We start from the raw sequence: 26,072 nt of genomic DNA, 5'->3' as shown, positions 1-26,072 counted from the left end.
TTTTTAGTAGTTTAGAGTTAATGTCATCGATGCCAGATGATGAAGAAAACTTAATATTTTCTATCACATATAAAAGCCCACGTACTGTGAATGTGATGGCTGACATGTTGCATTGTATATTTGTGGTTGGCGGGGTTGGAAGTGTGTCCATTTCTTTGTGAAGACTCGAGAAAACGCGTTGTTCAACATATTAGCGCAGGTTAAATCTGGCACTGATTCACCCAGCTCGTTAGTAAGGTTTTTGATATGAGCTTCTTTGAGGTTTATCACCGGCCAGAATTTTCTTGGATTAGTAAGTAAAATGTTTGGCAGGTCATAGTAAAAAAAGGTTCGTTTGGCATCGCGAATTCCGATTAAGTACGCAGCTTCGGCAGCGTAATATTGCTCCTACGCAACTGAGTTTGCCTTAACTTTAGTGTGTCGATACAGGCGCTTTTTTATTTTCTCGTCGTTTTAAGGATCTCGTAAGCAATGGTTTTTGTCGATTGGATTGAATGGTTATCCTGGGAATAAATTGGTTCTTTAGTTCACATAGTTTATTTTTAAACAGCCAGTTATCATGAATGGAATGGTTATTAAATTCATCTGCAAAGGTAGAAAAGAATGCGTTTAATTTAGTATTTGTAGCCTCATAGTTACCTTTGTCATATAAACAAATTGTCTTCTCGTGCATTTCGCGTGGTGGGAGAGCAAAAGTGAAGGCAGCATCAATAACTTTGTGATCACTAATCTCACGAAGATATGTAAGGGATGTTAAGCGTTTAGGATGACTGGTTAGTATAAGATCTAAAATATTGGCAGATGTCCCCGACACGCGGGTTGGCTCCAGTACTAGCCGTGTTAAATTGTAATTTGAACACACTTCTATAAAGTCGCTCGCTTCAGTTTGATTTGTTAGTAAAGCAGTGCCATTGTGCTAGTTAATGTCAGGAAAATTAAAGGCTCCAAAAAGGAGAATAATAGCATTGGGATGCTTTGAAGTAATTTCATTTAGTATGTTGTTTAAGAGACTAGAAAAGTCCGGTTGATGGTGCGGGGGTCGATAACAAACACCTAGCAGTACTGTTTGTGGGGAACATTGACATTTTAACGCCAGTGTTTCCAAGTGGCTGTCAATGTTAACTCGTGTGCATGGCAATTGTTGGTTCACGGCAATCAGAACACTTCCGCCACGTGCGTCTCTCCGATCGCATCGATAAACGTCGAAGTTGGAAAGATCGGCCAGGACTTCTGCTTCCTTGATTTCGTTTGTAAGCCACGTTTCTATTAGTATCAGTAAGTTACTGGCGGATGATGACATAAGATTTGATACGTGTTCACGCTTTGGCAGAAAGCTGCGTACGTTCGTGAAAATTATTGAAAAAGAGATTATTACGTGGGATGGGATGGCGAGTTCTTAGATTCGTGGGATAATGCGATTGCTATGCTGTTTCTTTGACGGTCTGTGGTGCCTCTTCAAACATGTAGCGTTTAGTACCTATGTGGAATGTTTTGTAACGCAATGAAAACGAGCAGATTTTGCTTTCGCAAAAGCAACAAGGTGCCTGCGGGCGTTCTGTACAGCCTCAGAAAAAATCTTCGCCGACACTGTGTTCAGTGCCTTTGAACTTACGGCCATTTGACAGGACAGTCTCTTTTGTCTTAAAGTACGTAAATTTAACTATTATAGGGCGACGGCGCCCAGCGGTATGCCTCCCGAGACGATGTGCTCGTTCGATTTCTTTTGTATCTATGTTAATGCTAAGGTGCTGAGAGCACAGCTGGGTTACGGCTTCTTCAGATTGGGCGAATGTTTCCGAGGGATTAGTATCAAGAACACCATAAAAGATTAGGTTATTTCTACGTGATCGGTTTTCAGCGTTATGCCGTTCCAAGCAAGTGGCCAGATCAGTAATTTTTAGTAGTTTCCGCTTTTATGGCTTCGATTTCATTTCGCAACGGAATGATGCTCTGGCAAAGTTTTTCGACTAGTGTAACTCGGAAGTCATATCGGATACCATCTTATTCGTTGCCAGTAGTTGGTTCCTAGTGTTTTTCGTTTCTGTGATTATATATATTTGGCCGACTGATAGTTTTTGCAGCTCTTTTAGTACAAGTTCAGCACTATCGGGACCCGGGATAGACTCGATGTCTCCTGACAAGAGAAGCAAGGACCGAATGGCACAAATACTCTCAAAAGCAATAGCGACACAGCACCGGGGGCTCGGCAGCTGCACCAGAAGATAATTGCTAGACTTCTTTGCAAAAAGAGAATACTTGTTACCAACCTGCGTGGCGAAGAGCAACGGGTTAATTGTCTGCATTGGGGCACAGCAACAGAGCCCACAGAGCGGTGTCAACAATCGCGACAGCTTTATACATGGCGGGAGTCCTAGTGTCAGTGCCGATGGGACCTTCCACAGGGAATGCAGCATCCAGATGTCGCATGGTGGCGCTGACACAGATGAGGTTGCACAGTCGATTCCTATGGCGTAGGCGCCAGATGGCGTACAAGGTGGCCACGTGCCGGTTTCATTGATGAAGGGCAGGAGCGTACATTCCACTGGCGCGTTGATAACCGGAGTTATCGGGGATGACAGCTGCTCGTGGGTCACGATAGCCACGAGCACCTGCGTGGCGAAGAGCAACGGGTTAGTTGTCTGCATTGTGGTAGAGCAACAGAGCCCATCCGTCTCTGAATACCTTTTGTAAATACGCTGTGAATAGCATTGGAGAGATCGTACCGTGCTGACGAATATGGATGCTTTATTACCAGCTGCGGACGGGTCGCAAGGGCCTCGGATCCGACGGCCAGCGAGCTAAGCCTACATCTTGAAGGGGCAGCGCAATAAGACAGACGGCAGGAACACACAGGACAGCGCTGCCCTGTGTGTTCCTGCCATCTGTCTTTGTCTTATTGCGCTGCCCCTTCATGATATTCAACCAGTACCAACTCGCCCAAATATCGATCCTTCTAAGCCTATGTACCGTTTCCCAGCGATCGCTAGCTCGCCTGGCTTGATTGTTGGCTATACGGTCAGCGTCGATAAGCGGCAGAAGTGGTCCGATTTCGTGCGCGCCGCTGGACGCTTGGAATGGATCCCACTGAAGAGCAGCCAGACCTGCTCGTTTCATTTCGAGCGTGCCTAGTATAAACAAAACCGGCCGAGCTTAGAGCACTCCGATGATCTTCAACCAAGACTATGTACTCCCAAGCCTCATGGTGTGTCGCCCTTTACCTTGCCTTGCGTCCTGCTCCGGAATATGCTTCATTCCCAAAGCGCCGTCGACGAATGGCTCGTACAATATGGGTACCGGTGCGTACCCATATTGATAGCTGTCGCTAGCCGCACTTTCTGAGTGACTGCTTTGTAGTGGATCAAATCAAATGTGGTTGGCGACGTCTAAATTCGGAGTCGACTACCGCAAGCAGGAAATAGTCGCCGGTAGAAGACGAAAATGAGGACGATGATGATGGCAGGACATCGCAAAGCACGTGCAAGCGTAGCAGACGAACTTGCAACACGGAACTCGCGATGGCTCGCGCGCCGTAGCGCGCGCTGGCGTGCGTACGTCACAGTTTTGTGCGATCACGTGTCCAGCTGTGTTTAGATTCCTTCTTTGGCCCATCTCGTTGCTCTCTCAAACCGAAACTTGGACTGGTCCCTACAAACAAGACTCCAGATAATTACCTGTCACGCTCTGAAGCCAATGATGTTTCGTGCCGTTGTAACTCGGTCATTAGCAACTTATTGCAGCAGAAAAAACAAGATCGAAAATTTTTGTCTCCTTTAAGCATTGTTAACTTGGGCCGATAAGGAAGTAGGTAGAACGTCGCATAGGTTCGCCCTAGTCGTAGCTGCTACAGAGAAAGTACTGGGGACTGTGGGCCGATGCCGGAGGCTGTGTAGTTTAACACAGCGCAACACAGCATGAGCTTTCGCCAGGAACGAAGACGAGAAAGTGACACGGGACGCATGGATAAAACGTTTTGAAAAACTGGCTCGAACGAGCCAAGTGAGCCTGTGATCGCTGCCTAATTGTTCGAGCTCAGGGGTGCTGTGCTGGACGGCAGAGGTGAGATTCCGCCGCGGCTGAAATAAATTATTTCCTGTTTATTAAAAGGAGGCGACCCAGCAACATATCTGTCTACCTACCGCAAAGTAATGTACCCAGATTGAGGTAAACAGTGTTTTGCATTACCAAAGAATGGACATATAAGCTGCCCAGCACTGCATGGAAATTTTGAGATGTGGCACGCTGCAGTGGCCATAAATGGAAATATACTCACGCTGTCTTTGCAGGTACAATCAGGCGGAGCTGACCTTCGAGGACGCTGTGTTCCTCCGCTCGATGTACATCAACCACAGACCCTCGGAAATGATGGTCCACTGCAGCCCGTGTGGATTCATCGGGCCCTACACTCGCTTGATTGAAGGGATTCCATTGACATACGTACCGACAGTGTTCCCCACAGATGTCTTCGGCACGCCTTTTAAGGTAAGTGAATGTCGGAGCCTTGGTGAAGGACATAATTAGCAAGTGACCATACGAAATTGTGATTTGTTCCCCATCCAAGGCGGGACCTGAATCGCAAACAGTATGGATGCTACCTATCTAACGTTTCCTAGTGACTGGGGACAGTCTGAAAAGCCCTTGAAATTCAAGAGCTCCACCCTGGCACTGTTGTCTTTTTGCGGTGTAGTGCACGGAAGCTAAAGCATCTAACTGTAGATCTCGGCTCTGGCTTATCGTTTCCTATATTCAGCTATTCATTTTAATGCGTCTTCACATGCGTTCTGTCGGTGTGTATTATTCTGACAACTATTTCAGTCCATGTTTCCGGCCGCATGTACGGGACGTCGAAGCAAAGTTAAGTTGAGAAAAAAGAATTAAAAATATATAGTCAGGGAAATAATGGGCCTTGGAGTAAAGTATATTACAGCGTCTTGCAAATGTAAAGCTTTCGCGGGTAATAGTTATCATCCTTTGGGTCTGATAAATGTGTCAATGTACACGTCTGGTTAATAAAATTGTCGTACCTTGAAGAAGTAATCTTTGCGAGCATTGAGGACATTTTTGGTAAACACGCGTCCTGGATTTTGAAAGGTCGTCGGCATAATTAAGCATTTATCAGCTGTGTAACGAGATTTTACGTTGTGAATAGGATCCCCTGGCATCGCAGGAGCGCGGATTAAGAGGATGAGGGCGTTGATCAAAGCTTCATGGAGCTTGCATTGAAGATGAGCAATGACTCATGTTCTTTACGTGCCATCCCATGCGAAGCTCGCAAACAAGCATCCAGCTCCATTAAACACTAGCAGATTTACGGAACGTTAAGTAGGCAGAAGAATCGACATTTGGGCGAGTAGGTACTGGTTGAACATCTTGAAGGGGCAGCGCAATAAGGCGAAGACAGAAGGCAGGAACACATAGGACAGCGCTGAACTCACAACTAACTTTATTCGAAGGCATAGGCAACCTATGTACGCAACCCATAGCCACGTGCTCTCCCATCGATGGCGTCATTATCAGTGCGCAGGCAAAAGAACGCAAAACCCTATAATTTAATGCTACAGTATAAGGGGGCTTAAAAATTCAAATTCCAGAGCCTGCTGACAAGAAGAAAAAACTGGTTGTAAATCCGTATGTGCATAAGCTATCACACAGCCTCAAGAATGTAGCAGACAGGTTTGATGTAAAGGTTTTTTTCTTCCCCTAACAGGATGATCAAAATTTGTGGTAAGATTGATAGGAAATTGGCCCAAGCTGCCTCCACTCATGCTGGGAAAGGCTGTGCTGTTAAGCATACTTGCCCGTTTGTGCACTGTAGAATGGGAGTTGTTTACGAGCTTTCATTTTCTTGCGGTCACATCTATATCGGTCAAACAGGTCGTTGCCTGCATATTACATTGTTTGAGCATAGGCGCTCGCCAACGGGTAATGCCTACTCGCATGTCGCGCGGCATATCTCTGAGCATGGGTGCACTCCACTCTATAAAAACACTACAATACTTTCCGCGCATAAAAATCAGACAACGAGGGAGATTATTTAGGCCTACTATATAAGGGAAAAAAAAGGGTCGCGTTGTGTAAGCATGCCATCGTTAAATTTGCAAGACAGGGAATTTGAATGTTTAAGCCGCCTCATAGTGTAGCGTTAGAGTACAGGGTTTTGCGTTCTTTTGCCTGCGCACTGATAATGACGCCATCGATGGGAGAGCACGTGGCTATGGGTTGTGTACATAAGTTTGCGTATGCCTTCGAATAAAGTTAGTTGTGAGTTCAGCGCTGTCCTGTGTGTTCCTGCCTTCTGTCTTCATCTTATTGCGCTGCCCCTTCAAGATGTTTAAGTAGGTATGTGCCAAGTACATTTGACGCTGTTAAGTGGCGGAATTTCGTAGCCCCGGGAGGGTTTTTCGTGAACAGTCTCTTTTTAGATACTCATGTATTTGGTTTTTCGATGAAAGTTTCATTGCATTCCTACAAAACCATTTATATTATTGTACAAGATATAGGCAGAATTGACATTGAACAACCGCAAGGTAAACATTCTTTTACTTCGTCTCCTACGTTCAAAGTAACCTTTATTTCTGCTTATTGATAATTAGAAAGAGTTTGCCGGTACAGATTTATTGTATTTGATAAATAGTTGCACATAAATATGATACTTGTTTGATTGAACCAATTTCTAAAATTTCCTCGTGCTGAAAAAGTATGACATACTTTGACATAACACCTCTTACACTCGTTAAGCCTGAATACATTATTCACATCTAAAGTGGCGCGATCATGGTGATTATGGTGCGATCATTGTAAATCATAAGAAGCGAAAAAACAAATACACCAAGGACAACGTATAGAGGAAATTATCTGTAGTTACTAATTGAATTGTATGAATGATAAATTATTGGAAATGGAAGTAGGATTATGCGTGCCATGCTTTTGCCACTTGAGGTACTGCGACGCCGTTTTGCCATCCACTTTCTGGGGTATATGTGTTTTTACTAGTAGAACTAACCCTGCGAGTATTTGCCAGCGCCACCACTCGCAAACCTTGGCGGCGGATGTGGAACATCCTTTTCTGCCGCGGGTGTCACGAGCACGTAATACATTTGGGTGATGGAAACTGGTCAATAAACCCAGACATGCTACTTGAAGTAAAGCCCCTTAAACTTCGTAAAGTAGCGACACTCTCCTCCTTCGCCTTCCGTCCTCGTTTCTCCTCTCTTTCATGCTTCGTCCTCGACCGTCGCGTCGCCTACACCACTCGAGCATAGCAGACGACCTTTCGCAGAGTGAATGCACGCATGTCAAGGCAGTGCGCTTTAAGCGTTCGCGCTGGCTTTCTAGTTACAAGTAACTTCGCGTACAGCATAGAATTTCTAAACGGACAGTTATGCTAATTCAGTGACGGCAGCTTTCTTTCCTGTTTTGATAGCTATTTAAAAAGAAGAAAGTATCTGAACGAGCGCTAACGCTTTGCCATGACGACTCCGAATCTATCGCGTGCGCTACAATTAGGTATGCAATGTTTGTCGAGTGCGCGTCGCAAGGTTTTGTTGCGAATGGTTGTAAATAAAGCATGTACGATTGAATTCCAACATCCTGACTTCCAGCAAGCCCTCAGTAGCCTAAATAATCCGCGTCGTCCTTACCATGTGAATTCGCGGCGCGTAGCAGCTATGACGTACGAAGAACGACAGAGGGCACGAACGAACGCTGCTCTCAAGGTTCGAAAGAGTATTACAAGCTACGGTGCCGCCAACGGGCGTGCTTGCCAATCTTCTAAACACGCGCAAAGGCTCAGAGGTGGCCTCTGGTGCTATTATGTTTCTCGTGCCTCAAAGTCGACAGAAATTCAACCCGCCGTGGTTGCTCAGTGGCTATGGTGTTCGACTGCTGAGGTCGCGGGATCCAATCCCGGCCGCGGCGGCCGCATTTCGATGGGGGCGAAATGCGAAAACACCCGTGTGCTTAGGTTTAGGTGCACGTTGAAGAACCCCAGGTGGTCAAAATTTCCGGAGTCCTCCAGTATGGCGTGCCTCATAATCAGACAGTGGTTTTGGCACGTAAAACCCCATTATTTTTTTTTTCGACCGAAATTCACGCGGTCGATCATCGAGTCGGAATTCTGCGTATATAGAAAATGAACTCAGTTCTTTTAGTATTCGTTCGGGAAGTGGGAATGTGGCAACAGCGCTTCATTCAGGCTCAAACGAGTGCATTGTTTTTTTTTTTCAGTTTAATTACTCGTCACGAATAACACTTCATCGTGCGTTAGCTCATCCGTTCACGAAGTGGCACACTTGTCGCGAACCGAGTCGCACTAAGGTGCATGCATTGAGGACGGTTGTACTCGCTTCGAAATAACATTTGCGAGCTATTTCTTTAGTGAAGTGATGGCCGTGCAAAGAATTGCCGCGCTATGACGCGCCCGAAATTGCGGTAAGTGAAATGATGCAGTCGTTCACATTGAGGCACCATTTGTTGTCTCCTTACGTGTGTCCCAGAGACATAGTGGTCGAACGAGCTACTAGTTGAATGAACGAGTAAGCAAACGACTAAACGAACCAGCGAACGACGACTAAACCAGCCAGTGGACGAGCGAGCGACCGCATGTTTGCGAGTGCTCCACCACCGCATCTTAACCTACCCACACTTTAAAGCTGACAAGAATTAACACGTACGTTTCAAATACTTATGATGCCGTCGTTTGACGACGAACGCAGTTTCAACAGAGCACGCACACTTTTCCTTTGTATCGCAAACCCACCGCAAGATCGCCAATGACGAACGCAAACAAAAGAGACGAATAAAGCTATTCGCTCTAAAGAAGGATAGTGAGAAACCACAAAATGCAGAGTTGCTTTCTCAAGATGAGTTTTCGCACTCGAGCCTCAAATTTTATCAAAAAGAATGCGCTGAATCCTAAAGGTTTCGTAATCACGTTTTCGCACGCAGCCTCGCGTGCCCGCGAATTCAAGCCTGCTGGCGTACAATATAATTAAGCGCACCAAATGCAACCACGTACTGCTTAAATGAACAAGGTGCACGTCGAGTACGAATTGTGTTGAAGCGTGCAGACAAATGGCAACCTCCTTAGTGAACTGTGCAATATCTACTACGTTATGGCCCGCAACAAATTACGCAGTCCTGACACATACTATACTATACTATGAGAGACTCGCAACTACCTCGTATACTCGCGTGGAGAGTTGGTCTGAAGCTCTCCCTGCGAATTCGAGGAATCCATGTCTTTCTTCCTAACCCGTGGCGCTTACCGGACGGTATCGAGAACAGCTTATTGTTCTTGCAGAAACTATTTTGGCATACGAAGGCGCAGCAGGTTATGGTGATCGAAAATGCTGTGAAGCAATATACAGAGCTGCGCCAAATTTCGCATGAGGGAGTATCGCAATCGTTGGTGATTTTTTTTTTTTTTTGAGTCAGAAGTACAAGCCTGAGGTTCTGCTTTGTGGAACTAGAAGGAGTAGCATGTTATAGATGATATAGAAGAGCATGAAATTTAATGAAGGAGAGATTACAAAAAAAGCAAGCGCTGTTTTGGAAGAAAGTGATTAAATCACGTTTGGTGTTCATATCGAACTGTGGCCTCTTGATGGCAGATGTTAGCAGTGTTAGACTGGTGGCTCACGGCCTCTATTGACTTCACCGTCGCCACCTTGTGACGACATGACAGTGTTGGAATTCACGCTTCTTTTTTCTTTTGGCCTTTTTAGGATCTTGATATTTCCAGATTGTTCTTGCCTTTGGTAGAGCATTTGCACTGCTGTTTCGCAAATGTCATCGATTGCGTGCTGTCAAACTTTCTTCTTTTACGCTTACGCTGACGTCTTCATTGTAATGCTGCGTACGTGTATAAAGCCATTCTGCTGTCTATTACTTAAATGTTGACACTTGTGTTTTTTGGCTACCTTCCCCGTTGTCTCTGTGTGATTTTGTGTCATGTGCTGAGTTGCATGCGGGAGATATATGTGGAGCAAAAAAAAAAAGGAAAAGAGAAAGGCTGCACTGCACCACAGAAATGCAGATCACGTCTACCAGTGTCCATTTGCTTCCACATATTAAGAAAAGTGCTTGTAATGGAACACACAAATCAGTGCATTTGCTGTCAGTGTGCCTTATACTCGCAAGTCCCGTGAAGGGCCCGCAAAGAACAACAAAACAAGAGTTCACCATATTTGACACATGTGTTGAAATGAACAGTGTGATCGTCACCAGCGTACATGTGCCAGATTTATTGCAAGAGCGATTGTACGGACACTCCAGGCGCAGTGTTGCCGTCCGTGTCGCTGTCGCAGTGTTATTCCGTATAAAGTACTAAGGTGATAACACTGTCACTGAGCGCCGTGTGGTGTATGTGCGAGCGAGCGATCGCGGCTCAATCTGGCGCTCGCAGGGGCGAAACGCGCAAATCTTCCGTCGTGTGCAAGGCTACGAGGGGATGAGAAGAAGCGAGGGGCAGCGGCGTTGTTCTCCTGGAGCAACTGCGTGTTTCGTGACCGCGCGCAATCCCGCGCGCTAGGGATGAAAGCGTGGAGGCCGCGCGGGATGGAGGGAGGGGGACGGCGGCGTTCTATTGCGGAAGCAATTGCGCACTTTCTCCTGACAGCCATGCAGCGTTTAATGAGCTGAGAACAGCTTCCAAGGTGGATCCTTCTAGGTTTTTAAACGCCTCATAGGTCACGCCGTCAGGAACCGGGGCAGTCTTCAATTTGGCTTGGTCTATTGCAGCGAGAAATTCAGCCACCGTGAACGGAGACTGCATTCCAGAGATGGCATGAGCTGATGGGAGTGCCCCTGCATTCGGCGGAAGCGTAAATGGGGCGAAGACCACAGGTGGTTGCGTATCATAACCGGGAAATAATACCTGCGCCATGTCAAATGCAAGGACATCTGGGGTTTGGCCGGAAGCGAGGCAGGCGCTGGAACCCGGGTCAGGAAAGCGTCCACCAGCTTCCATTGTTTGGAAGGTGGTGGACGGCACTGGTGGTTGGACCTAGCGAAGAACACCACGCCAGCCAGCGTTGGCGTGAGAGGCGGCGTTCGTGGCGTCTAGCTGTCAGCTGACGGTGGCGGAGTTGAGCCTCCACGCAATCTGGATGTCGGCTGGCATGAGCCTCTGCCTGGCGACACTGTGCCCAAAGCTGCAGGAGTCGAAGATCTGCTGCCGGTCGAGATTCCTCGACCCATGACGTTAAAGGGGCTGTTTTGACCGCCGACTGTAACATTGGGCTAGGGTCGCATAGAGGGTCGAGAGCGTCCCTTGATAACGAGGCACGAAACGTGTCCCATTCGGTCACCCTATACATTGGCGACGGAGGCGGTCGGTTTTCTGAGGGGCTAGGCCGAGCCGAACGGGATGGTGACCACTCCCCCAGCAGTGCGGTTCCCGATGCCAGGTAACTGTCTGATGGCCCAACTACCAGGCCCAGTCCGGTGAATACGGTGGCATTCGTGGGTGGGTGCAGCGTCTTGTAGGCATGGATACGTCATTAATCAGACTATGTTGGCCAGCAGTATGAATAAATAAATAAATAAAAATAAAATAATGTTGTTCTGGGTTAGAGTATCAAGGATGATACGTCCACTTTCTCTGGACACACAGTACCCCCCTCACGGTGAGGAGCATTGCAATCACCGGCGATGAGAATAGAACAGCCAGGATGATGCCGACGAAGCCAGGTGATCAACCCTAGACGAAGACGGAGTGCCTGTCCCGCGTTGGGACACAAGCACAATCACACACTGAGAGAATTGCACCTTTAGAGCCACGACCTCTTGCCATGCAATGCACCATGTCACCATAGGTATAGCCGTCTTAACGAGAGAGGTACGAACAAATATAGCTGATTTGCCTTGTTTATCACCTGACAGGCACACACGGCGATCTTGGATGGAAGGTGTTGCGTAGCTAGTAAACACCGAGATTCGAGGAAGAGAGTTCTGCTACTGTAGGAGTAACACCCAAGTTTGAAGTGAGCCCAAGCGAATGCGTTCTCGGAGCTCACCAACCTTGTTAGCGAGACCCCGACAATTCCATTGAATTACATATGAAGGCGGGCTAGAGACCATTGTGGCAGCCATCATAATAAGTGTTCCGCAAGAGTGGCAGTTAGGGGCTGTAACTATTGCACGACATAACTCAGAAGCGATGCCGGTTAGGAGGCAAGTTTAGGCTCAGGTTCACGCATAGACGCAATACCTGACGCCGGAAATGGTGGAGCACATTCATGAAGCGTTGCCGCAGCCGATGACCTATTTGTTGTCGACGAAGTGTTCGCAGTGACAAGGTGGTTGCGGCGACAGTTGAGTATGGATAATACCGTTTGCAATTTTTATATGCTGCGATCTATGTCACCCACATCGTTTTGAAGTTCATCCTGGGCCGTTTTTATAGACGCACGATGTCTGTGTCGAGTTCGGCTAGTAACATCGCTGTAGGTTGCCTGAGGAGTAATACCCCTTTAGATAATGAAGGGTCATCTTCCTCGATGGCTTCATCCTCTTCTGTTAGCGGAGCGAAGCGGTTGGGAGACACCAACAGGTCCTGGGCATGTGGACTAGGGCGAAAAGTGCGAGCGCCGGGTTTACTTTTCTGAGCCTTACGCTGGTTGCGCAAGCGCGATCCGTTATTGAATAGTCATTGAATTTGCATAGGCCACATCGAAAGGCTTGGGAGGTGTTTGGCTTATTTGTCTGCACCGGACCCTGATTTGGGCGCGATGCACACATGTGGCTTTGTTGTAGGCACTGGTAACAGTATACTATGCTTGGGCGGTATGAACGAGGTCGAAGAACGCACCCATTGTAGATAAAGCGTTTGGGTGGGGTAGCGTGTCCTGAAACTGTTACCAGACATGTACGACCATGTCCTAGGTAGCGGGATAGCAGCACATGATGAGTGTAACAAGTCAAAGTATCACGTAGGGTTTCCAGCGATTCGTTGGGATCGACCCCTGTTACCACGTAGCGAGAGATGTCCCTACCAGAGAGCAGGTATGCTTGAGCGGGCAAGGCGTGTCCATTGGGAAGGGTGATAGCTGCCAATGTGCACAGGGCACACACTTTCTCTGATGACGGCACCCACACGGACACCGTGTTGAAGGCCCGGTGATATGTGTATATCTTGAGAAGCGCGTCGCTGTGACGCAAGAAGCGAGCGCCTTCTGAAGGGTCGTTGTAGGGATCTCTTCTATGTAGGAGGACCGATAGGCGGCGTCGAGGAGTGCAGCAGCACCCGCTTCGAGCTCCGCAATATCCATGTTTTTCGGTCGTTATAGTTCCAGTAACTGACCGAAATTGTGTATCTCCAGAACCCTGAACGTCTACGGAACGCAGGGACACCATCCTCTTGGACCTAGGCCCGTTTCCGGCGGCTCCGCTATTTCAAGAAGCTACCAGATACGCGGCGTCGGAGCTAGCATGCACCAGAGCTAAGGCGCGGCGGCGGCCGCCGCGTCGCGTCGGTGCAGCGTCTGGCGCACGACACCGACACATATGGCGTCTCAAGAAATCGCTTCTTTTGCGGTGGGCGCCTCAAATGGCGCGCCGTCCCAACCGAAACCCGGTATGGAGGAAGACGGCATGGATTTTTCCGCAGCCTTAACTCCTCGTAAAGATGAAACTAATACAACGCTTATCACGGACGCTGAGGACATGCGGCTGTTTACGAGAGAAACCGACGAAGTGGGATGGCAGACGGTGCTAACGCTTTGCCAAAAACGGCAGCAAGCGAAGGAACGCCTGCAAGCGAAACGGAACGAGCTTTCGCAGAAGGAACAGAACTCAGCCCCCATCCGCCGACGCAGCGTGCGATGGAACAAGTTACCACCACTGCCGCGGGATGACTTCAAGATCATTCTCCGCCCGCACCAAGGACTCCCGTTGAAAACTCTAACCAGCCCGATGCTCGCAGAAGCAGTGATCGCAGCCTGCCACAACAAAGTAAAGAGTGAGCATTTTACACTGCGCATAAAACAGGGCTCAAACATCGCAACAGTCTCAACGTCTGAGGAAAAGACAGCTAATCTCCTACACAAGATCACAGCTCTCACAGTCAATGGCAAGACGCACGCGTTCAATGCGTACGCTGCCACAGGTGAAGGTGCCGTCAGAGGTGTCATTCGTGGACTCCCGCCGCACACGCCCGCAGATACAATCAAGGCAAACCTCCGAGTCCGTACCCAGGGCATCGAGATAATCCAGGCAAGAATACTAGGAGACTCGAAGAGCTCAGTCATCACTTTCCTCGGCACGGTCCTACCGCGGTTCGTCTACTATTGCGGTGGGGAAATGGCGTGCCATCCATACCGCAACTTGGTGCAGGTTTGCAAGATTTGTCACAGCGTCGGCCACCGCACGGACGTTTGCCCGCAACCGGACACAAAAGTGTGTGGAATCTGTGGGGCGCTCGAGCCCGAAGACGGACACGAGTGCTTGCCGCGATGTGCCGCTTGCAGGGGGGCAGCACCTCACGGGTGACTGAAGCTGCAAAAAATGCCTGAAGCAAACACGACCACAAGGCCGACCGAGAAGCCGAGCGCACAAAGTTGCTCAACAACACCGACCCCGGTGGTTTGCAACAGAAGACGAAGAATTGGAGCTCAGTGACTTTCTGGAGCTCCCTCAACGGCAAGAGGGGACCCACTCCAAACCCAGGCAAACAGGAACGTCGAGATCCAGATCGAGATCGCGTGCCAGACGGCGGAGTCGTCAGAGATCTAGGTCAACATCCTGGGCACGCAATGTCAAGCCTCTAGCCCCCAAATAGGAGAGGGCTCCACAGGCTAAACATCAGACAGCGGCCATGGCCACATAACAGGTAAGCTGGGCGCGAATAGTGTCTCCACTGCCGATCCAATAACTCAGAGTTCAGCCTATCAAAATATCTTAGAGGAGAACAGAATTTGAAAGGACAGTCTTGCAGAAATTCGAAGGTAGCTAGCTGATTTCAAACAAAGAAATGAGCCCCACATGAACAAAGCCAAGCCAGGAGAAACCAAGAACGCGAACACACAGGTGACAGGAAAAGACGATGAACTGGATACCACAGCCCGACAAATCCAACTTCTTTTCGCAGAGCTGTACAAGCTCAAACGACAGATAGAGGACTCCTCTTCTCATGCAACGAAAGAGGGACCGAACAAACGAAAATGTGCCAGCCCAGGAACTCCTGCACGCAGGCCTAAAGAGAGAGAGAGAGCTGAGTGACAGCGAAAGTACCATAGATGGCTAATCCCCACACGAGAGTAGCCGAAAACCTCGAGGTATGGCTGCGGAACTGCAGGGCTCTTAGAACTAAACACGCAGCACTTCTGAGTTTTAAAGATGCGACGCATGTTCCCCCGGATATAATATGCCTACAAGAACCAGGCAAGAAGATACTGAACCTCAGAGGATACAAGATGCACACGCACCCTGACCATCCTCAGATAGCAGCACTGACACGGGCGGACATAGCGGTGAGCGTGGACTACGTCCCTAACTGCGGTGTCCATCATCAGGTTCTCACGGTCTGGCCCTGTAGACGCTGCAAATCAAAAACAGTTATTGCCAACGTCTACAGCCCACCTAGAGACAGGAAGGCAAAGTTCGACGTGCTAGTGACGGCCGCATTGCGCAAAATGAAAAGCAACGACCGGGCAATTATCCTAGGGGACTTTAACGCTCCGCACTCTGATTGGGGCTATGATCGAGGCACTCCTAAGGGCCAAAGGCTAGCCGATCTCACGGAGGAGCATGAGCTAGTCCTGCTGACGCGTCCGGGTGAACCAACCAGAACGGGAAACAGTGTAGTCAAAGATACCACGCCGGACCTAAATTTCAGCAACAATGACAAAGGTGTTAGCTGGACCAACCTAGACGAAGACCTTGGCAGTGATCACTGCATTATTAGTGTCTCAGTTAACACGACGCGGGTTCGCCATAGATTAGGAAAAGCCACCATAACCGTTTGGACAGCTTATAGACACAAGCAAAAGCATACCACACCGTACGATAGTGCTACAGAATGGACGGAATTTATCAGGAGAATGCACAGAAGCACTACACGGGAAATATCGACAACAGTGAAAACACCGGCAGTAGACAGGTACGTACTACACCTGTGGGAAGCGCGGAGAAGTCTCACCAAACGTTGGAAGACACAGACACACAACAGAAAACTCAGGATCAGGATAGCCAGGCTTGCGCAGGAAGCCAGTGAGTACGCGCAGCAGCTGCAAGACGCCAATTTCCTTCAGTTTTGTGATGCACTCAAAGGAACGCTTAGCACAAAGCGAACATGGGCTATTCTGCGCAGTATGATAGGACCGACAGGAACACGGACCACCACAAACACAACAATGAAATTAATTGAAACTGAATACGATGGCACGACCGATGCCCTCATTGAGGACCTTAAGAGCGTCTACATAGGAGTTGCGGACACAACATCAGTACAATACAACTATGAGGGACCCGACAACGCGAATCTGGACGCAGCCATAACAACGGCAGAGCTCTATGCAGCCGCACAATATTTCCGGAAGCACACCGCACCGGGTCCGGACCACATTACAAATGGGATGCTGCGCAACCTGAGTCAGGAATCACTGAGGCAGCTTACGACCTATTTCAACGATAATGTATAGTCCGACGACGGGGCACTACCAGAAGAATGGGAAGAGTCTACAATCATACTCATACCGAAACCGGCTAAACCCAGAGATCTGCAAAACTTGAGACCAATATCACTCACGTCGTGTGCAGGGAAGCTTTTTGAGAAGGTGATCCAAACTCGACTGAGCAACTACATCGAGCGGAATGAACGTCTCCCCGACTCTATGCTCGGCTTCAGGCCACACGTCTCGGCACAGGACGCCTTTCTTATGCTTCGCGACGAAGTTATGGACCCGCCACGAAGCAAACAAGCCAGGATAATTGTAGCGCTCGATGTCAAAAAAGCGTTTAACACGATCTCTCACGAAGCAATCCTCGAAGGTCTGGAAGACATAGGCTGCGGAAGAAGGGTGTTTCGGTACGTCCTTACCTTCCTTCGCGACAGGAAGGCAACGAACGGGCTGGGCAGTACGCGCTCTGACATCTTTGCGATGCCCAACTAAGGAACTCCACAGAGCTCAGTCTTGTCACCGCTTCTTTTCAGCGTCGGGATAAGGCGACTGGCCCTAGAACTCGAGCAAGCACGGGACCTCGGATGTACGATCGACGCCGATGACATAACGTTGTGGGCACACCGGGGTTCCTACGGAGAAAAACAAGACCTATTACAGAAGGCCACAGACAAGGTAGTAAACTTCACCAAGGATGCGGGTATGACTTGCGCACCCGAAAAGTTAAGAGTTCATGCGCGTACGCAGCAAGCGTCATAAGAAAGCTGCCACACCAAGGATAGACTTACATCTCGACGGCCAGGCCATTCGTGAAGTCGCCCAAATGAGAGTGCTTGGCCTACTTATCCAAGATAATGGCAACGTCGATGCCAGAATTCAGAGCTTAAAACCAACCATTAAGAGTGTGGCACCTATGATATGGCCAGTTGGACGCAGCCGCAACGGACTCGCGGAAGAAGAAACTATTAGGCTGGTGCAAGCATTTGCGATTAGCCACATCACTTACGGCTTGCCGTTCCAAAAACTTAACCAAACTGAAATGAAGAAGGTGGACACCCTTATCAGAACTGCATACAAACTGCTCTGGGACTCCCGAACACAGTCAACATGATGAAGAATAATATAATAATAATAACAACAAATATGAAGAACATGCGCTGCAGTTCTGATATCGCAAAGAGAAAGGCTGAGCGCTACGCCCCAGGGCTGCTCTATTCTCCAAAGACTGGGATACAACGCTGGACCCCTGTTTTGCGAGAGACGAAACAGACTTGTTGTCACGAGATTTGAGTGAGCACGTCCATGTCTCACCTATACCAAGAAATATGAGTGCCAGGTACCACGCAGGCCGCAGACAGGCCAGGACAAGGACTCTGCAGAAGCGATTCGGCAAGGATCCGGCCGCCTACTACACTGACGCGAGTGCAACCACTCGCAGGGACTTCTACGCGATCACCGCAACCAACAGAGTCACCACGATAACCGTATGCACAGCAGAGGCAGCGGCAAGAGCGCTGGCGATACGAGACGCCGACTTCAAGGGTCTGTCGGCTCATGTGCCTACAGACTCGCAGGCAGTGTGTCGACTCTTCATGCGGGGAATGCTACCGCGCAGCGCCCAAAGAATACTCGGCTCATGACTTGACCTGGACCACGGCATTACGTGGTGCCCCGCGCACAACAGACTGGACGGGAACGAAAGGGCAGACCGCATAGCTAGAGGAAGCAACGACCGAGCAGCGGCTAGAACCCCAGAGGAACCACTGCCCGCAGTCCGCGACATATTAGAGAATCAGAGGAGGGAGAGACGGACCTATGGCCCTCCGCACCCCAAACTAAATAGAAGACAAGCCCAAGACTGGCGTCGCATACAAACCAATTCATATCCACACCTAAACCTCTTACACAAGAAGCACCCGACATATTACACCGACACGCCCGTGGTGCGGCGCAAAACCCACGCTGGCCCACATAACGTGGGAATTTGCGGCTGGGCCAAGCAACGTCAATTCACCTTTTCTAAGCGTCACGGACTTCGTACGACAATGGGAGGCACTACTCGCAAGCGAGGATCAGGGGAGCCATTTGGCCCTCCTGGACCAAGCTTAGCGAGCCGCGAGAGACAGTGGTGCTCTGGACTGAGGGCCCCACCCAGAACTGCCATAACACCGATTAACTGAGCAATAAAGTTTTTTCTCTCTCTCTTCTATGTAGTAGCCTTCCTATGGACGGATGTCAACATTATACGATCCAGAGGGCTGTAAGATGGGCTGCCGGTAGAGCGTCAGTATCGAGCAGACACGGACGCTTTTGTACAGGAGCAACTGACGAGGGAAGCGCGGGAGACGCGCCCGGTGATGCAGCGTTGCACGGAGACGCCAGTGTTCACGGGTCGTCTATGGTATGTCGTCTTCCATCGTCTCTCCGTTGGTGGCGGTTACCGACTCAGCAGCAGGAATAGTCGTCATAATCTCCACAGCTTACTGCTGCCGCAGCTGCTATTTCTTGCGTGGCTTTATTGCGCCTTGACGGGATCGCTGTTCACGCGATGAGTCGGCTAAGCCTAAAGCATTCTGACTCACTTTAGGCAGGGCTGTCTTGCCCCCGGTTCGGTGCAACAGGTAGACTGGCTACGAGGTGCAGCCAAAGGTGGCGGAATTTCGCAGTTTCAAAGGGAACATATATCACTCACAACATATCAAACATATGAAAACATAACAATATATCAAATCTTCGACCAATTTCTATATGTTCATTATGTAAATTGTTGGAACGCATGGTGGCTAACCGAATCCTGTGTAGGCTAGACGTACATCACTGGTATCATCCGTCGTAAGTTGGCCTTCGCCCCCACCTTGGTGCAGAGGATGGCCTAGGTCACTTATCCTCTTAGGTTTTGATTGGTCGGCGATCGACCCGAGTGAGGTCCGTTCTGAGCATGGATGTGCGCAAGACATATGACCACGGCAGCCATGCTTCCCTCGTTGAGGTGCTTCGCTGGATTCAATTACCCGCCCACATATGCAAGTTTGTTCACACCTTTCCTACATCTCGTGAATTCGCCATCCGCATCAACAAAGACAATGTGGGATCCTTTCGGCCACATCACAGAGTACCGCAAGGGTCAGTGCAGGCCCCCATACTGTTCAACATTAGCCTCTTACCCTTGGGGTGGCGATTGGGTGACATTGCTGACCTGCACGCACGCACTAATTTATGCGGACGACATCACAGTATGGACTGTCCACCCGTTTCTCCAAATTGAAGCCTCAAGGTTACAGGTCGCTCTTACAATTACAGATCAATAGTGTCCTTTTGTACGACTCACGTTGTTGCCTAAAAAGACGGCTCTGCTTCCGGTCGCGAATGCGCGTGGTCGCCGTGCGTTTAACACCACCCCTATCGTCCTTTTTTTAGCACAGAAGCAGAATTCCAGTCGTCAGCTCACTCCAAGTCCTTGGCCTGGACGTGCACGAGTGCTGCTCCGCCAGCCCCGGGATTCGCACAGCGCGTCAGAAGGGATCCCAAATGCTGCAACTCATCCACAGGATTTCTCAAAAGTCAGGTGGTGCCACAGTCATCATCGCCCGCCTCCTCATACGTACTGTGTTGCAGCGAAGATTGATATACCAAGCCCAGTTTGACCACATGACACGCGCAGAGTGGGACCGCTTGGAATCTATCAATCGAGCAGCAATGCGTGTTATTACGGGCCGCCCTCAAATTACGCCCATTCACGCACTCCAGGCCAAAGCGTAATACGCTAGACGAACTGGTTCACCAGAGTCGCCAAGCTCGTTCCGCAAAGTGCCATAATATCCCTGAAGCCGCAGCTCTTGAGATGTATATGGCAGACGGTTGGGCGATGCTCCGCGATTCCTGCCCGCCACAACCACCGTGGCTTTATCAGCAAGTTACGGACAATCGGCCTTTGACTCAAATACGCACACGATCCGTTGGCAACCTTAGTGAGTCCAGTATAATAGCAAATAGCTCATCAACTACGAGTGCGAGCTCTTCCTGCAGACATGTAGCGTATGTCGACGCTAGTGTGAGTGATGATCACGCCACCATGACTATCGGTTGTCTGGAAATACTGACAGAAATAGCAACCTGCTCGCATGCTTGGTCCCCTGCCTGACCGTCGACACAGGCGTAGCTTTTGGCAATCCCAGACGCAATATCCATCCTCCTCCGCTCCTTTTGTCGTCTGGTAGGCACATTGACATCTTCACCTATTCCTCAGCTGCCAACCGTTGTCTGCGGCGTGTTCTGAATTCCGACGTTTTGGCACACGAGATTCAGGACATAGTTGAGCAATTACCCGTTACAGTACGTGTACAATGGATACGTCGCAATGCATGTCCCACACAAGCCTTAGTGGATGCAACAAGTCATAACAAAACTTCTCGTCCACTTCAATCGGCCCCCACCTCTCCGGAGACAAGGCTTCTCGCAGAAAAAGAGCACCTTCGGCACGCCACGCGAGCACTTCTCCCACCGTGTGGCACCGAACTTCCTGGCGGTCTAGCGTGGGAAGAGGTCTTGCTACGAAGGTTACGCCTAGGTGTAGCCCTTACCGCTGCTGTAACCTGGTCGTGGTCGGCCCAGTACCGTGCCTCTATCAGCGATTCCTGCCCCTTTTGTCCCGCTCCTGTCTGCGAGGTGTACAATGGGCACCTCCTCTGGACTTGTCCCTCTTTACACGCCCTCCGCCAGAAACACCTGCTTCGATGTGGACCACCCTCAGGTCGGCCGCCAGATGTATATCTTGGGGCCCCATCACCAGACACTGCTGGACTTCCTCCGAGAATCCGGCGTTTATCTACCCCTGTAAATAATTCTTTATGCCAGAAAGCACGCTGTTGCAATAAAAAACAAACTGCGCCCTTTGCGCGTCCGCGCGCAGTCTCGCGTGCCCTATTTTGAAAGCGATCTGCAAACGGCTCATACGTTTGTGCGTGCTGTGTTCTCGCTGCTCAGTTTGTTTAAAGCGATACACAGCACGAATATCACTACGCTCGCTGCTGCTGCCGCGTTTCCTCTAGTCAGAGTTTTGACAGCGAGTGTTCGCGGTCATCGAGTCTGATGTGCTCATGTTTTCATGTGCACTCTGGCACCATGCTTGATAATTTAGTTACTAAACAAAGGTTTCCAACTTTATACCGCCAATAAAGCTACTATCCTTACTTCGTATGGCTGTCTACTAATTTGCTATCGCAATCGATGCTTCCCCTTTCGGGCGAAATTGCGACATTTACTCCAATGAATGTGCGCAGTTTTCGCAGTTATGGAATGTCGCAGAAATTGAATACTCATTGCGTCATTTGAAACTGTGGTATTGAGTAATACATACTGTTTTCAACACGTGTATAAATAATATAAAATACGTCAAAATATTTTGTAACAGGAGCATTGGGGGAAAATGAATATTTAAAATTGTTCACGTAGCTTTGAAAACAACTCATGTGCGTGTATTCTGTTCATAGCAATTCTCTTTCCCTTTTAGCCGGAGTGGCCTCAGCACTCCACGGACATTGTACGTATTCGCGTGCTGCTACGTTACGGGGGCATCTACCTCGACTCGGACGTCTTCGTGGTGCAGTCCCTCCAGCGGTTCCTGCGTTACGAGGCGACAGTTGCTTGGTTCGATGGGGGCTTTTTTGGCAACATGATAATGATCGCTCACAAGAACTCCCGCCTAATCCGCCTGTTCATGGATACTTACCACGAGTGAGTAGTGTGCAGGTGCAGCAATTGTGAAAACAAAGGTTTTGTGTACTAGCATATGTGGGCACAATATGCCTTCGCGCCCACATAAGCCAAAGTGTATAATATGTTCGTACTACGCCAAACTGCATTTAGCGGCAATTCAAGGTAGCAGCGTCCATCTGGGCCCTCTTACCGTCGCGCTGCCGCGAGTCTCGAAGGCAGCAGGTGGTGTCGCTACGCGGTGTCATGCGATAGGCGAGTTGCCGTGCTATGCGCAGAGCTGCCTCGGAGAGAAAAGTGGCGAGGAGGGTGAGCGCTGCGGTGCGCAACAAGGTGTCTTACCGACGAGCTTAAGCTTTACACCAGAGTTATGATAGTTCTTGTTAAGAAGTTCTGGTCTGCTTTTTTACTGAGCGCACGTGGCTATCCAAAAACACTGCTACGGCAGTGTTTCCAGGTTGTCTTTTGTAGCCCAGACGTTTACATTGTTCACATATGCCTCTGCGCTTTCGTTAATACGCCGATCATATTGGCCTATGTAACATGCGCTACACGAGAGGGGCAAGTTGCACACCACAACATGCTCGAACTGGTGCATGTGTTCGTACATTTTCGAAATGTCAAACATGCTCATTGTTCGTACGCTGACACATAGCATACACCTTCTGGGGGCCAGGGGAAACTACCTTGACGCGCTCTTCCTTAGTGGTTTTCTCGAGCTTATGGCTCAAACTTTGACCGCGTGGAGCAACAGCTGACCTCCATGTCGCGGCAACGTTCACATAAGTTTGCGCCTGACATTGAGCTTCCGAAGCACGTTCCAGCGGATCAATGGAGCCTCCGGAGAGCCAGTATTTCAATGTATTTTGACCTGCTTTTGATAGCGCTGCGCCATTTGATGAGATTGCGTCCATTGTAAGGCTTTAGATGTAATATACAAATATTTAGGTGCGCAAGTCTGCCTTTTCTGTTTTTCTAGAAATTTATTTGTATACATGACAGTCTATGTTTCGGCATCTCTTCGGCGAAATTCATTTGCCAGTCAGTAGTACTATCGTTTTGTTTCTATTGGTGACGTCATACAGTCCGAACCATTTGAAAGCCAGGTCGACGTAAATATAGGCTAGGAATATAAAATGGTTGATTTGACTATTACGCCTTTGTTTTTCATATTTAAATGCGACCATGAACGTCATAATTATTGCTATTGAGTCCTGCCAGCAAAGCCTATGGCAACTTATATTTTGCGGTACGGATGTGTGACTAAGATAAGTTTTTGTATCAGCTTGCCAAGTACCATTGCTAAAGTTTAGATTTACGATGTCTAATAACAAAATTCAATTCACAATACGTGCTCACCCGCTCAATTGCAGAATATGTGACGCCGAATTGTATCCGTATATGTAGTTTTCAGGCACAGTAAACCTTCCTACTTGACGCTACTAAGGTATTAAATACTTCAATACTGGCTAAATTACTGCGACATCATCTGAGCTTCTTTATGCACTAGACAACAAACCTTTACCAACGCAGCTTATAATTCCTGCTTCTTGTACTGGTTATCACTCCGCTTAGTCACTGCGATACTAAATTGTCACAAGCAGGAAGTCACCGGTCGATGGTGTTTACACTGAAGCACTTCGTAGGTACATATCGCTGAAGCTGTCGACTGACCTTCATACTTCATGACAGGTACTCATTGACTTTAATGGATTGCCGGTCATCAGTCCTAATCGTTACCACACCTGTTTAACTTTTATTTTCTTCCTCTTGACTTCGACATCAAGGAGCTACTGAAACTTTGTATCCTGTGAATACAGCATTCGCTTTAATCCTTATACCTTTACCTTAAACCAATCAGTCGTTGCTTTGTTTCTTACTGTCGCCGTGCTGAATGTGTATTGGAATGACGAAATTGCTTACAAGCAATTTCAAATGCAATGGAGGTTAGCAAAATCTGAGATGAAATGGTGCATCAGTGAATTTTCAGGCCTTGCACGCGTTCGGCGGACGCCCATCTGGTGTAATCTGAGGATTGACATATTTGAGTTTTCTGCGCAATTGCTTTAAATACCGCATTGATGTGCAGCACTCACACAATCTACACCACTATACTTTCGTGGCATATCAAATGGGACAAAATGATCAAGCTTGAATGGTTAGAATATCTAGAATATTATTATCTAGAATAGCTAGAATATTATTGGGCAGATAACGTAAGAGCAGGAGAATAGGGTCAGATATATTTACTAATTAATAAGAAGTGCATGTTCTACTAGTTGCTTTCCCAGTGATAGAGACGAGAGGCGCCAATTCTTCTTGCCATTTAGGTGCTAAGATTATGATTTCGGCGTTTATATGCTGTTGCTTGAAATGGAAACCCCCACAAAACGAAATAAAACAACTACCGCGCATTATGCTGGAATCTATATCATACTTCTAAACAAAAAGCAGTTTTATAAATTTTACAAGTAGTTTATGTATGCTCGGCTCTAAAGTAAACAGTCTGGGTCTTTGGCTATCCTGGCGTCCTAGTTATCTCAGTCTAGTAAAAAGGTAGTTCAAGACGTCATGTCATCATATACACGAGACGCGGATGTAACTTTCTTCAAAAGAAATGGTTGAATTTTCGGCGGTCAACTGGAGTCCGAAATATGGTCATCGAGCTTTCCCACTTAACGACTAAAAGGTTCACTACAACCACATTACCCCATTGTTTCAGGCAGTAGACTAGACCTGCACGTTTCACATACAACAGGAAAGAAAAAAAAGTTGTAGACCTTAAATCGATATCGTCGTGATAGGCAAGTAGCTTCCTTTAGAGCACTGTCGGGTCAGCTTACGATTTGTGGTAATTTGTCTTTTTGGCAACAAAAGTTAGCCAAATCTGCCAGTTTGCCCGAATAGAACACATAATTGCGCCATCAAGAGTTACGCACACAACAGCTGCTGCAGTGACTTGGCGACGTTTTTTTAACGTGACTAACGCCAAATTGCCTTGACATTGTTCAGTGCGGGAGTATGGATCACGTCGCTCCAGAATAGTTGTGTTGAAATGCTTGACAATGAGATTGTTCGTTGGAGAGATGTCATTGTAGTGGCTGCCAGGTATCCTTATCAACATTCCTTGTTTGTTTCTTCGCGGCATATCAAAAGACGGCACTGCACGCAGGTTCAATGCATCGCAGTGGGACTACAACTCTGCTGAAGTGCCCACCACACAGCTGGCTGACAAGCGGCCTCACCTGTTCCGCCGCGTGTACTACGGGCTCGAGACACACATGGGTCCCGCGATCTACTTGCCCCACTCTGCCCCCGACTGGCGCTACATGTACGCCGCGCACACCTTGGTCAACCACCGCGGCTATGACGTAGGTGACCCACTGTTTGGCGTGCGGCTGAACGAGACAAACATCAGGGACTACGACACTGCCATGGGACAGATGGCTCGCTCGGTTCTCTTCGGCACCTCTGACTTCGTCGCTCCGGGTGCTCCCGTGCTGAATGTTACTGAACTGGCTGCCAGGACGGACCGCGGTGAAGACCTTACACGAATGGGCAACGGGAGTTCGAGACCCTTCTATTAACCAAAGTAGCTTCCAGTGGTCACCTGTGTTCTCGCCAGCACGGTTGCAGCAACTTTACGTGACACCGTTGTCCACAGATGCACTGTTGAGAAAAAGCCATCGGTGTTACTCAAGTGGGAATGATGGCCCGAAAATGCGTGCTATTTTCAGGCAACTC

At 48.6% G+C, this 26,072-nt stretch overlaps 1 protein-coding gene across 1 annotated transcript; it reads left to right on the top strand.

Annotated features, from left to right (window-relative positions):
* The first annotated feature begins 2,359 nt into the window (after positions 1 to 2,359).
* LOC142591603 (uncharacterized) lies at positions 2,360 to 26,072 on the top strand. The gene is made up of 4 exons (XM_075703906.1): positions 2,360 to 2,376; positions 4,284 to 4,479; positions 22,126 to 22,349; positions 25,501 to 26,072. Exons 1-4 carry the CDS (start codon positions 2,360 to 2,362, stop codon positions 25,913 to 25,915), a joined length of 852 nt encoding a protein of 283 aa, XP_075560021.1. The 3' UTR covers positions 25,916 to 26,072.

This window comes from Dermacentor variabilis, chromosome 8 (assembly GCF_050947875.1).
Source record: "Dermacentor variabilis isolate Ectoservices chromosome 8, ASM5094787v1, whole genome shotgun sequence".
NCBI lineage: Eukaryota > Metazoa > Arthropoda > Arachnida > Ixodida > Ixodidae > Dermacentor > Dermacentor variabilis.
This window is presented reverse-complemented; position numbering and strand designations above follow the sequence as displayed.